General features: G+C 36.6%; 1 protein-coding gene across 1 annotated transcript in view; it reads right to left on the bottom strand.

Moving 5' to 3' along the window:
• The window catches only part of LOC115422026 (uncharacterized), a 136,535-nt gene extending 122,660 nt beyond the window's left edge, over positions 1 to 13,875 (bottom strand). The window contains exon 1 of the mRNA XM_030138067.1: positions 13,119 to 13,875. Within this exon, the coding sequence (XP_029993927.1) occupies positions 13,119 to 13,556 (438 nt within the window). The 5' untranslated portion in view covers positions 13,557 to 13,875. The remainder of the gene's footprint in view (positions 1 to 13,118) is intronic.
• Between the last annotated feature and the right edge of the window lie 643 nt (positions 13,876 to 14,518).

The following is a 14,518-nucleotide window of genomic DNA, read 5'->3' as shown; positions in this document are numbered from 1 at the left end:
AACATCAGAACATTATTTTCTGTCCCAACAGAGGAACTACCATCTGCCTCTCAGACAGTAAAAAGTGCTTTTAGGATGATTCAAATAACCATTATTTAATAAAACAGTGTTAAATAATACTAAATAAGACAGAAGCAATAAAGAAAAACAAAAAACAAAAATGAACCTCCGCCATATCTGCATTTAAATACATACCTAAAAATATAAATACAGTAATTTATAATATCGATACAGTATTGTAAAATGAAATATCGCGATATATTGCAGAACCAATATTTCCTAACACCCCTAATTATAATGATAGAGGTAAAGTGTCTGAGCAGATATGGGACCATGTGTTCAAATTTCTTCAATGAGGTGACTGATGTGAGTGTCTGACCCTGCTGTTTTCTGCATTACATACACTTTTCTGTCATTTATTTGACATACAATTGCTAATTTGTAGCATGTTTTTTGTAAAAAATCAATAAATATATATATATATTTTTTAAATTGTCACAACATGTATTGTTGCAAGCAAAGCTCCACACAGCCGCATTATGGCTGCAGCAGCAACAGTTTTTTGGGTTTTTTTTCATGGAAAGACTTACTGATTTGTGATACTTAGGCTATGACTGGGGTTTTACAGATCTGATGAAAAATGGGAGATAAAAGTCGTATGCAACTTTAACTAATTTAAAACATTCATTCTTTGGTCATATCAGTCAGATTGACCCTGATCTGTCTGTAAACCTGCTCTCAGTCTGTGGACGCTGTTCTGCATGAAACATGACGACGTTTCCGTATAAAAATCTGCCTCTTTTCGCTCCATTACAGTGTTTTTCTGATGCACTGATAGAGTTGAAACAGTGACACAGCTCTGAATTGAGTCGTCACATGAACTTGACAACGTTGTCTACAAAAACTATTATTAGTCCAAAAACACACTCAGCATTTCCTCCTTTAACTGGAAGCTCAGACTCACTTTACAGACTGTTTATTTGCATTAACTTCAGCCTAGTGGATAGTTTTAGTCCAAACTGTTGTTACTGCATCAGCTTTGAATCCTTTCAGACCTACAACTACTTACAAATGAAGGTGTTTGTACATCTGAGTCATTTATCACTCTTAATTATTTTATCCTCTGCATTTTTTGGTAAAAATTAGGTATTGTCATCGACTTAATTAACAGATGATATAGATGTTCAAAGCAAAGGTTATTATATCAAAACAGACTAAACTGTAGAAAAGGGGCGCTTTTGGATCAGAATATAACTGTCTCCATCTACTGTCATTTAATAAACTCCATGGGTTTATTACTTTTTTCTTCAATTTCATTCAGTTTGTGGCTAATTTTGTTCTTTTATAAAACTTTTTTTAATTGATTTTGTTCATTTTATTGATTGCTTTGGCTGTTTTTCTTCATTTTCTTGCTTATTTTATTATTTGCTTACTTATAATTTTGTGAATTTTGAATTTGTTCTTGTTCTTTTTTTTGCCTGGTTTATTTTTTCTTACATTTTTTCAGTTTGTGGTGTATTTTGCCCATGCTACTTGTTATTTTGTTGATTTATTATTAATTTTTGTTCATTTTATTGATCACTTACTGTTTTTGGTAATTTTGTAGCTTACTTTTTTTTTTTTTAAGTAATTTTTTTTTTCTTTCTTTTTTGACATTATTTATTGTTTTGTACATTTTTAATACATTTTTGTTCATTTTATTTATTACTGAATATATTTAAACCCAGTGTGTCCATCCACTGTCATTGATCCAACTCCATGGGTTTTACTGGTGAATCAATGTTGTAGAAGATGACGGTGTTTCCACGATAACTACGGAGCCTCTGAACATCCAAATGGGTCATATCTGATGACCATGAAAAGATGAAGAACTGTATTTTACAAAAATTACTGACATGTATTGAGAGATTTAGAGGTTCAGGAGTTGTTAAAATTTTCACATCAGTTGATGAGTTTGGTCAAAGGGCAAATGGTTATGTGTTTAAGAGTTAAATACACATTATTTGTGTATTTTTGCATTTGAACATCCCTTTTTCCAGATTAGTCACATTTGTTGCATTAATTAATTTTCATCTGAAACATTACATGAAAAATTACTTCTAAATTGTTTTCAATCAAAGAAATATATGATCAATCGGACAACAAATGGTGCAAACCGTCTTCAGAAATTACATATCAGAATCAGTCATTTGACAGCACAGTACAATGTACAGTACATCATACAAAATTACGAAATTATGTTCCCTATGGATCACATTTTTCATCAATTATTTACATGTATTGATAGGATTAGTGGATCAACAGACATTAAACAGTTTAGATCAGTAGATGGTTTTGGACAACAGTGGATGTTTATCAGTTTTATGCTTCTGTAAGTTTTATTCTTTCAGAGTTGAATCTCTTCAGTGAGGCTCCGTCTGTTCATTCACTCATCTACATACACACATATATACATAAATGAATCTATACATATATAAATATATGTGCTGAAGTCTGCTGGAGCTCCTCTGGGCTCAGCGTTCCTCTACGTCTCAGACTCCCCACAGCCTCGTGGGCGACTCAACGACTAATTAAGCTAATTAAAACGAGCCCTGCTGAATTAACTGACACACAGTTTCACCAACAGTCGGCTGCGATACGTGGGTTTCATTTTATTCAGTTTTACGGCAGCGTTAGTAGAAAGGAGGCTGTGAACGACGAGGATGAAGTACATAATATATATAAATACATATAAGCATATACTGACATTTATCTACATTACTTTTAATTATCATATTGATATTTGTCTAGTACATATTGTACAAACTGCAGTTCTAACTGTGTTTATTAGTGTTTAATGGGGACATTTGGTATACATATACATATGTGTGTGTGTATTGAAAGCTATATAAATATGTATATATTGAGAGCTATATATGTATATCATTTGCGTCTATTTTTGCTGTTTTCATCTTGTTTTTGTCATTTTCGTCTGTTACATCTTTGTCATTTTTTTAACAGTTGTTTTATTTAGTTTGTGTTTTTCTGTCTTTTATATCATTTTAATTTTGTTACATATTTCACATATTGTTTTGATGTAGTTGCATCATTTTATATCTTTCAGTTTTTGTCTATGCATCTTCAAATCCTCAAAATCATCCTCAAATCATCATTTTTCACCATTTTCTGACATCTCAGAAATAAAACAACTCATTGACTCATCAGGAAAACAGTCGACAAATTAACAGATTACCAGTGTCACTTAAAACATTACATAATTTTTGTAATGTAGTTGCATCATTTTGCATCTTAAACAGATTTTTTTTGTATCTGTCTTTTATGTTTTCCTGTATTGTTGCAAGTTTTTACACATTTGGTAAAATTTTGGGACTACAATTTGACAGAATCCTGAAACAACGTAGACTTTTCACAAACAGTTGAATTTCCCTCAAACCATCCGTCGTCTGGTCAAAGTCAGTGTTAATGGGTTATTTTTATCGTCTCGGTGCGGTTGTGTTTGGAAATACCACACATACGTAGGATGAGTCTAAACACCTCAGCGCTCAGACACTAAACAGACTCGACTGATGTGAAGACCCCGGGCCGGACTGAAACGTCCCTCCTGTTCATCTGTACATGATCGCGTTAGCCCACCAGTAACCGTGACAACCAGCACCTCCAGGTCTTAGACGGCAGATTAGAACCACTCAGTCACGTCCGTATTTACCGGGTTTTCATTGGACGTGTTCATTCACATTTCTACGTCATTCCACTTCTGAAGCCACTCCACTGTGGAACTCCACATCAGGGACTGTCCCACGAAGAAGAACCACAAAGAAGATGAGCAACAATGAAACGAAAAATCTGAACCTTTACCCACAGGATGGACTGATAAACACTATATGGACAAAAGTATGTGGACACGTTGAATTCAGGTGTTTCTTTTCTAACAGGGGTCTGGGATACAAAATAATAAAGACTAATGTCAGAATATAGTTTTATATTATGGGATAAATATCATTGCATTGGTTAGTTTGGTTTAAATAACTTTTGCTTCCAAAATGCCTCAGAGATAGTTTGGACTTCATGTCTCTCAACACTGATTTTGTTTATTTTTTATTCATGACTATGATTTGAAATGTTCTACCTCTAAATTTCTCTAATATTTTTCATGCTCCGACTGTAAATAACGATTTTCTCCCACAACTAACTATCTACTTTATTCACATCTCACATTTTTTGTCCGCATTTGTTCATTTTTTACATTATTTTGCTAATTTTTGGTTTTGGATTTGTTAATCTTGTCAATATTTGGTTCATTCTTTGTTCATATTTGCTCACTTTGTTTATTATTTGGTTAATAAAATGTTAATACTTGCATTTTGTGACCTTAGAATGAACTGCTTATATTTACATAGACTTATTTTTTTATCCATCGCTATGATTTTAAATGTTCTACCACTAAATTCATAAAATATTTTTCACGCTCTGACTGTAAATAATAATTTTCTACCACAACTAACCATTTACTTCCTTCACATCTCACTAAGGAAGAAAAATCGCCAATTAAACTTTAAGGAAATATTGATGTTTCAAAACTATATGGACATAAATAATGGGACACGTCATATCTACAGCTGTAAGATGTCCTGTTCATGATGATTTGAGAAAAAAACATCAATATTTCCTTAAAGTTACTGGGAGATTTTTCTTGCTAAGTCAGATGTGAAGAAAGTAGATGGTTAGTTGTGGTAGAAAATTATTATTTACAGTCAGAACATGAACAATATTTCAGAAATTTAGAGGAAGAACATTTAAAATCATAGTCATGGATAAAAAAAAAAAAAAGAAAAAATGTTGAGAGAAATGAAGTCAAAACCATCTCTGAGGCATTTTGGAAATAAAGATAACAATTTAAACCAAACTAACCAATGCAATGATATTTATCCCATATTATAAAACTATATTATGACATTAGTCATTATTGTTTTGTATCCCAGACCCCTGTTAGAAAAGAAACACCTGAATTCAACGTGTCCACATACTTTTGTCCATATAGTGGATGATGAAACCAACTACAGGCTTCAAAAGAGCAGTTCAGCTCCTAGAATATTACACATAATATGAAGGATTAGAACAGTATTTTTCAACCTTGGTGTCAGGACCCCACGTGGGGTCACCTGGAATTTCTAGTAATAGATTAAAAAAAACCTACTAATAAACAAAATCTATGGTGAGTTGACAGAGACAATCCCAATCCATAAAAGACATGACAAACTGTGAATGTGAAACTGCAGCACTGTGGTTCTGTTTATCTGTCAAATGTTCATTGTGGTCGGTTTCAGATGCTGCAACTCTTTCATAATTCATAGTTTGAGTTCTTGTTTGTTCAGTATTAACTGTCAGCCTTGGAAATCCAAGCTGGACTGACTGTACATATCCTGACCAAGAAAAATAAAATTCTCACTTTGTGCAGTAATCTACACCTGGCTTCTCTGCCTCCGTCCATAATAATATACATTATATAGATTAAATGTCGTCTAAAATTAACATTTATTTGCAACATAGTATAGCAAACCATTACATGATCAAAAACAAATTAATTTTAGCAAAAAAAATGTCTCTGTTTTGAATGTCTAGGGTCGCCAGACACTTGTGATGTTAAAAGGGGGTCACGAGCCAAAAATGGTGTGAACCACTGGATTAGAAGAAATAACTCAGAAACAGCCCACCTCTGGACCTGGTGATGAGGCCAAACGAGAGGATTTAACAGAACTGAAAGTGATGCCAGTGTTTCGGTTCATGATGGTTGAAATCTGTAGCGTGAGAAGTTGTATTTCTCAATTAAACATCCCACTGTACTTCCATGACTTAGTAATGTATTGAATGTCAATGGTAAAATAAAATGAGCTCATGAAGAACAGCTGCTGCAGTGATGGAAACACTAATGGGAATCAAAATAAACAAACAGTTCCTGTGAACACCGACATCGACAGACCATGGTTTGAACACTGAAAAGGCATCATAGTTAACTACACATCTGCAGTAAAATGCACGAGTAAACACCTTAATCTGAATCAATGAATGTCAAAGTCAAAGAAATTTGTCAATAAAGATGGAACCGAACATTAAACCAAACATTCTAAAATCTATGTGATTGACTTATTCTATCCTTGTTTTCAGTTTAGAAGTTTAAACTTCTCCATTATCCACTGTCGACATCACCATCTGCTAATAATAGCAGTTTGTAAAATATCCTAAACCAGTGATATTACACTAATAACACTTCAACCTCTGGTCTTGTCAGTTTGGTTCTGGAATTGAGTTACCATTTCCTCCATCCTGACAAACAGAAATCTAAAGCCCTGCATTAAACCCAGACATGATTCTGTGATTAAATCAGTGCATGTGCTGAGGAACACTTCCATAAACCACCGTCTGAACTCAGTTCACCATCACATCCACTAACACAGGTTAAAGCTCCATCATGTAAAGAAGAGGCCCGTATGTGAACAGGATCCAAAACTGGCACCGTCTTCTCTGGACCAAAGCTCATTAAAAAGGACTGAAGCAAAGTGTAAAACTGATGTGAGGTCAGACCAATCAGAATGTGAAGATGTGTTTGTAACCATGGACACCGTCCTCTAGACTACAGAGGACTGGGACCATCAGACCTGTTGTCAGCGCTCAGGTCCAAATCCTGTATCTGTGATGGTCTGGGGCTGGATTAGTGTATATGGAATGGACAACTTGAACATCTGGAATGAACCATCAATGTGAAAGGAGTCTACAGGTTTTAGATCAACACCTGCTCCATTCAGACCACGACTTTTACACTTTTACACCTGGAATATTCCATCCAGACTACACTAAACCACAGATGTATCTATTCCAACTGCATGGCTTCATAGAAGAAGAGTCCTGGTCCTGAACCGGACTGATTGAGTCCAGAAGTTTCCCCAAAGACCAGGATTGTGGATCATCTAGAACATAGGGGTCAAACATATGGCCTGTGGGTCAAAAGCGGCCCACCAAAGGGTCCAATCCGGCCCATGGGAGGAATTTGCAAAAGCAAAAAATTACACTCAAGATATTAATCATGCTAGTTCAGGAGTCAAATTCAATCCAATTCAATCTCATGTGGCTCAGATCAGTAAAGTGCTATCATAACAACCTAGAAATAATAACTCCAATTTTTCTCTTTAAGTGTAAAAAAAAAAGTGAAATTACATGAAAATGTTTACATTTACAAAATATCCTCTCACAAAAAATGTGAATAACCTGAACACATATGAACAACACGAAAGTCTTAAGAGTGCAGTTTCAGCCATTTTCGGCTGTTAACCACTGTGATCTTAAAGTTGTAATATATGTGTATAAATGACAAACTGGGACATAATATTGTTAAAATTGCCCTTATGTTTCTTAAGTAGAAATTCCAGGTTCATGTTCACATTTTTTTTAAAGGACTGTTTGTAGATGTAAACATTTTCATAATGTAATTTAACCTTTTTTCACTCTAAAACATAGAAGTTAGACATAAAAAGTTTGGATTTGACATTATTTATATATTATTGTGTTATTATTCTAATGGTTCGGCCCACTTCAGATCATACTGGGCTGAATGTGGCCCCTGAACAATAATGGGTTTGACACCCCTGATCTAGAATCTACATCAGACCAGCCCAGAACGCGACATTTGTATTTGTATAAGAGCAGTTCATGGAACTGTGCAGAAATCCACATTTTATTTTGTACATTTTCTGAAAATTCAGTTAAATTTGTGACACATTTAGATGAAAACCTGACAATACTTCAAGACAAGACACTGATACTCATTGCTTCACCAACAACACACTGGTTTTAATTGATATTTTGGTTTTTGATGAGTTATTTGCCCGGTCTGTTTTCTGTTTGTGAACACTGACTCTTGACAATACATTACCCGTGAGCCTCTGCTGATGTTTTTTGGGGGAAAGACTTAATTGTTTCTACAAAACAATTTAAATTGTGCTTTTATTTTGCCCATAAATGACAAGATGAAAGTACATACTGAACCTTACTCATTACTGAATGTGAAGGTCTGTGACTGGATGTTTGATGCTGAAATGCAACTTGGGAGTTGTAGTGCGATACTGTTATCAATCATTTGTTGGTTTTCTGAGGTTCTGAATGAGAATCAGTGATGATGGATTTTATGGATCATCTAGAATCTACATCAGACCAGAATGGGACAACATTCCACTAAAGTCCATTATCTGGTCTCCTCAGGCCCAGATGTTAAAGAAGAGGAAATGATCCACAGTGGAAACATGGACCTGGAAACACTTTATGGAGATGAGTTTCTGCCATTATATACAAAATTAGTTCATTTTCTCTGTTTTCTATGTTCTTTTGTAAATACAATATTGGTTTCTGAGGTTTTCAAATTACTGCTTTGTGTTTTTATTGACTTTTCACAGCGTCGCAACTTCTCTGGACTTGGGGTTTTAGTCAGGAGGTGAACGACCACTTTCCTCATAACACCTGAAAAACTCAAACTTACAATAAAAGTAACTGAAAACTCAGCTCTAACTAATCATTACCTCAAATGGAAACTGAAAGTGAAAGAGTGGACAAAAACCAAACGTCCTGAAAATGTGGGTTTAGAGAAGCAGAAACACAATTATGTGAACTGACCGGACATTTACAACAACACAAACCACAGAAGGAGGCGTTTTTAGTATAGAAACCAACTGAGACGACAGGACGACAGATCTGCTATGATTAGACACGTGTCGCTAAGCAACTCCACAAATTCAACTTCAACACAAATAGGACCATTAACACAGTGCCGTTTATTTTTCGCTGATGTATTTAGAACCGTCTCATGAAGTGGCGATCACGACTGTAGACTTCACAGACCTACTGGAAATGCAGCTTTTTCCTGCTGACGGTTCAGCTCTAATGGACGCTGCTGCCTTTGGCAACTTCACAACTTTCTGAATGAAGAAGAAGGTTCAGAAATGACTCACTGCACGGATTTTAACGTCAAATCAAAATGAACAAATGAGTCCACTGTTGTTGAATTTCCTTATTATTTTTATTTCCAGTTGCACAAGAAGTTGCATGAAATTAATAAGGAAGTCAAACATAAACAAACTATTTCTTATAGACATTCATAAAAATACATACTGTAAATACCGTGTCTAGTCATATGTTATGTCGATTTTTATCGTCTTCTACTTCTATTTGTATTCTTATTTTACTTTTTGTCAAATTTTCGATTCTATTTTCTTATTTCACTTTTTTAGTTTTTTTCAAATTTTAGATTTACTCTATTCTTATTTTATGACATATTGGTTTTTTTATTCATATTGTTGCACTGACTGGAGTGGCATTCCTAATTTCATTGAGCACAATGACTATAAAGGCTATTCTATTCTATTCTATTCTGAGACAAAGTGTCCTTTTTTTAATTAAACTTAATGATCTTGTGTTGATTTTTCTTTTTTTATTTATTTTATGTACATTTTTGAGCCTGTATATTCTAAAGTATACATTATGATATCTGTATATTTTCAGGTATTTGCATATTTTCTGAATTTGTTAGCTAAATCAGTATAATTTTAATAAGTTTTGCTTATATTTGGGGGGGTGTGTGTGTGTGTATATATATATACACACACACACTTCTATGTCTAACTATTTCTTATGTTTGACTGTTTCTAATGTAAATTTTCTTACTTAAATATTTCACAGGCATTTGTACACACATATACTGTTTATATTTCACAGCTATTTGTACATGCATGTACTGTATATATTTCACATGTATTTGTACACGAATATACTGTATATATTTCACATGTAGTTTTACACACATATACTGTATATATTTCACAGCTATTTCTACACGCATATACTGTATATATTTCACATGTATTTGTACACATTGGAGTCTGCAGCCGAGAGAGAGATAGAGAGAGAGGTAGGTATGGTATGTCGCGGTAGTTATGAAAAGTAAATAATCCAATTTTTATGTAGAATATTAGGGGAAAAAACATGTTTTGTGTTTTTTTGTAACATGTAGATATGGTTTGTTTACATGAGTTAAAATGTGACAGTTATTGAGTATTTGGTATTTCTGTTTATAACTCAAGTTGATTAAAATAAAAATAAATTAAATTAAGTTAAATTAAATTACAAACACTGCACAGATTACGTGCTTTCGGTAGTTAGCAAGGACCTCTACATATGGGCTGGATACCGAAGGGTTAAGACAAGATAGTACTCACATAAGATAATAGTTTTTTCACAACAATTATTTGAAAACTGGGTAAAGTTGTGAAAATACTCCACATACATCCAGTAGAACATGTTTATTTTCTGTTCTCAGACATGGATTCTAATCTCAGGTTTGTCAGTGTTGTATTTATTATAATACATGTCTGAGAAACACTTTTCTCCACTCTGACTATATGTTCAGTTTATACAAATTTAAAATATATACTGACACTGTATATATTACAACACACAGACCGGATGCACCTTGGATGTTCATGGTGTAAGAAGCGTCTCCAGAGGAATAACCTAGATTTAGAAAACTCGATTCATCTAATGGATTCAATACGACACAAACTGTCACTTGAAGGTCAAAGGTCAAAACCAGGCACAAAGTGGACGCAACAAATACACCTGGATTATCAGAGCTGGATCCTTCAACTCCATCAAATGAATCTGTTAAACTGACGCTAAAATTAGCTGTTCTGAGATCAGATTCAACATCTTCACATACTTTCATTTCAGGCACATTCAGTCATTTGTCCGCATCCAAAGACTCATCTCCTGTTTCCTTTTGTTGGTTTCACATCATTATGAATATAATAAGTTGGTAAAAATCATCTTTTTGAGCTTTAATGGTGTTTAACTTAATATTATTGGGATCAATAACTACAAAAACAACGAAGAAATTAATTGTTTGATGTGTAAATGGATGAATAACTATAGAAAAAACATAATTATCTGTTTTAAGATGAGCTCAAAGCAGCAGATATTAATAAAATAATTCAGTTTAAACATCCTAAACATCTACAAATTCATCTAAAATAGAATATTATTTCCATTTATCACACTTCTGTTATTTTTATCTTGTTTTATTGATATAACTTAAAGAAAAAACTGTATCTTTACCTTTATGCAGTGAAACCATTAAACTGGGTATTTCTATGTATTTATCTATATTTATACTCACATCTATAATGCTCATATACATCACAAATGACATTAATCAATTAATTGCTGCAACTGTAGTTTAGGAAGTTTGTTTTTCAATATATAAACATATAAACATCTTTCCTATAATTTAGTATATGACTGTCAAAGATGGGAAATACAAAAATAAAACTATTTTCTGATGTTTTCACAGCGGTTATGTTCTCAAACACAACAAACTTACACCCTTTATGGGAATATTATAAAGAAAACATACATATGTTCTCAAAATAAACACTTTATATCACTTACTATTAATAATTATCACTGTAAATGTCAAATTATTGGTTCTTTCAAGCTTAAAGGCTGATTTTAGGTCTGGAGTGATGGTATTAGGAATCATATGGTTATTTATGGATTCAAATTATTCAGAAAAACAAAACAAAATATGAAAGAATGAGAATGATTGTCTTTTCTTAAATTGATTAGAATATGTAGAATACAACTTCGTTATTCTGGTCAAAAATGAAACCAAACGCTCCAAACCATATTATTATTGGACTTTAAACTGTGGATGTTCAGGAAACACTGGACACAGCAGATGTAAACGACAATCTATGGACTTAAAGTGTGTGTTTGTGTTGATGAAGTGACTTCTTTATTTTCTACATATTTACATGTGTGAGGTCCTAAGCTGACCTGTAAGAAAGAGGATTAGGGCCACTGGAAAAAAATAAAATTAATGTCCAAAACATATTTTTTTATTATTATTCTAAGAAAAAGTCAGAATCCTGAGAAAAAGTCAGAATTTGGAGATGCAGGTTTTTCCAGACAAAACATTAAAAAACACCACATACTCCAACCCACAGGTGTCAAACATGTGGCCCAGGGGCCAAATCCAGCCCACCAAAGAGTCCAATCTGGCCCGCGGGATGAATTTGTGAAATGCAAAAATTACACTTAAGTTATTAACAATCAATGGTGTCAAAATCATTTTAATTTAGGTTCCACATACAGACACATACAGTCCAATTAGATTTCCAGTGGGTCAGACCAGTAAAATATTATCACAATAACCTATAAATAATGACAGCCCCACATTTTCTCTTTGTTTTTTGGTGTAAAAAAGTAAAATTATATGAAAATGTTTACATTACCAAACCATACTTTTACAAAAAACATAAATAACCTGAACAAATACGAACAACCTGAAATGTCTTAAGAAAAGTAAATTCAATTTTACCAATATTCTGCCTGATGTGTATTTGTATATTTGTAATTGTAAAATAAGTTGTAACGCACATGTGTAAATGATAAACTGATAAACAGAGGCAGAATATTGTTAAAATAGCACTTGTTTTTCTTAAGACATTTAAAGTTGTTCATGTTATTCAGATTTTTAAGGAAACAATGTAGATGTAAACCTGATCATAATGTAATTTTACTTTTTTCACTGTTATTGTTTTACCGGTCTGGCCCACTTTAGATCAAATCAGGCTGAATGTGGCCTCTGAACTAAAATAAGTGACACCCCTGTTCTAAACTGTTAACGGGTGTTTTTATAAATCGTGTCTTCATGCACCTAAAACTCTACTTACATGTGAATGGAAGGAACAAGTGGAAAGAAAAACTGTCATTTTGCAAAATATCAGGTGGTTCAGGAGTGTGTTTTTAATAAAGTGAAAGCAGGAAGTGGTATTTTCTGCAGAAGAGGGGGGGTGGGTGATATGTGCCTATAACCCCCTCCCCACCCTATAAGTCAACCCCAGGATTAACCCGACTTTGACGTGGAACAGGTTCAGGTGTGTGTGATGAACAGGTGTTGAACCAGGGAAAGTTATGTAGAGGCTGCACACAACTCATTTCCTTATGCAAACACAGACCCACAAAGACACACACAAAGACACGCACAGACCCACACGGACCGAAAGAGGAAGGACACTAACCGTTGCCTTGATGGGCACGTACAGCACCGGCCTGTCCGACGCGCCGGTCCTGGTGTCGGGCAGAGTCCGGACCTGGAACCCTTTGGACTTGACCCAGAACTTGAACTTGGCGTTGATGTGGTTGCTGCTCTTCTCGTGCAGGAACACTCCGTTGTTGTTCTCCTCGTCCCCCTGGAGCAGCGTCTGCAGGATCTTGTTGTACTTGCGCCGGGTCACGGTCTTGGTCTTGCCGGAGTCCCCGTAGGTCCGCAGGCACCAGTCCTGGAACTCCCCGAACACCTCCGCACCCCCGGTCCCGGTCCTGGCTCCGGACGCCGCGTCGGACTCCGGGACCCCTCCGGTGCTCCTCTGCTGGTGCTGGTTCTGGTTCTGGATGTGGCCGTTGGCGGACGGACCCACCAGGTCCGCCCCGGTGCTGCTGCTTTTCCGGCTCGTCATGGTGCACCGGCTCCGCTCCTCAGACGCACTTAATTTAACGCGTTAAATTTGGTGAAATTTCAGCCGAACCTGCGCGTCTTCTGGATAAAAACACAATTACAAATAAAAACACGCGTGGGGTCGGTCCAAACCTCTACACCCTGTCCATTCTCCACACACAGATCCAAGTCCCGTTGTTTGTGAAATCCCGGTCCCTAACCGAGCCTCTGCCTCCTCTTCCTCCTCCTCCTCCTCTTCCTCCGACGCACGGACTGAATCCGGATCCCGCACCAGGAGCTCCACTCCCCGCAGCTCGTCTGGGTGTAGTTTCGGCCGGAACAATGCCAGAGGGGGGGGCGGGAGGGGGGCCGTACCGGAGCCGTGCCCTCCTCAGACACACCTGTTAGCGGCGGGGGGTGCTCGGCCTGTCCCGGGGGAGGGGGGGTCGGTCACCGCCTCCTCCACCTCCTCCTCCTATGGGGGGGGGGGGGCAGATAAAGGAAGGGGCTGAGATGCTGAATAGGACCGGGGTCTGTGCGGCGTCAACAGCCGGGGGTGGGTCCGTCCTGGTCCATCACGAAGCGGCTCGGTCGGTCCTGGATCAGCCCCGTGTCCGTCTCCTCTTCTCCGGCTGCTCGTCGTGCTGCGGGGGCTGATGGGAAAGGACCGGACACCTGTTAGAGTCCCGTCTGTGCTCCGTCCGCCCTCCGCCTCATTTCCTGCTGCTCAAACTAAAACCACCGTCGGCTTCCGAAACGGTCCCGATCCCAGACCCGGACCCGGACCCGGACCTGTCCTACCGGTTTTAACGCGGACCCGCAGATCAGACTGAGAAGCAGGAAGTGTCCAAAAGCAGGACGCAGAGCGCACACTGTGTGTGTGTGTGTGTGTGGGGGGGGGGGGGGGGGGGTGAGGATCCTGGAGCAGGATCAAGACCAAGACCCGGAGTCTGCCACCGAATCCGGACCTGAACATCCAGTCCA

Source organism: Sphaeramia orbicularis, chromosome 7, assembly GCF_902148855.1.
Source record: "Sphaeramia orbicularis chromosome 7, fSphaOr1.1, whole genome shotgun sequence".
NCBI classification, from domain to species: domain Eukaryota; kingdom Metazoa; phylum Chordata; class Actinopteri; order Kurtiformes; family Apogonidae; genus Sphaeramia; species Sphaeramia orbicularis.
This window is presented reverse-complemented; position numbering and strand designations above follow the sequence as displayed.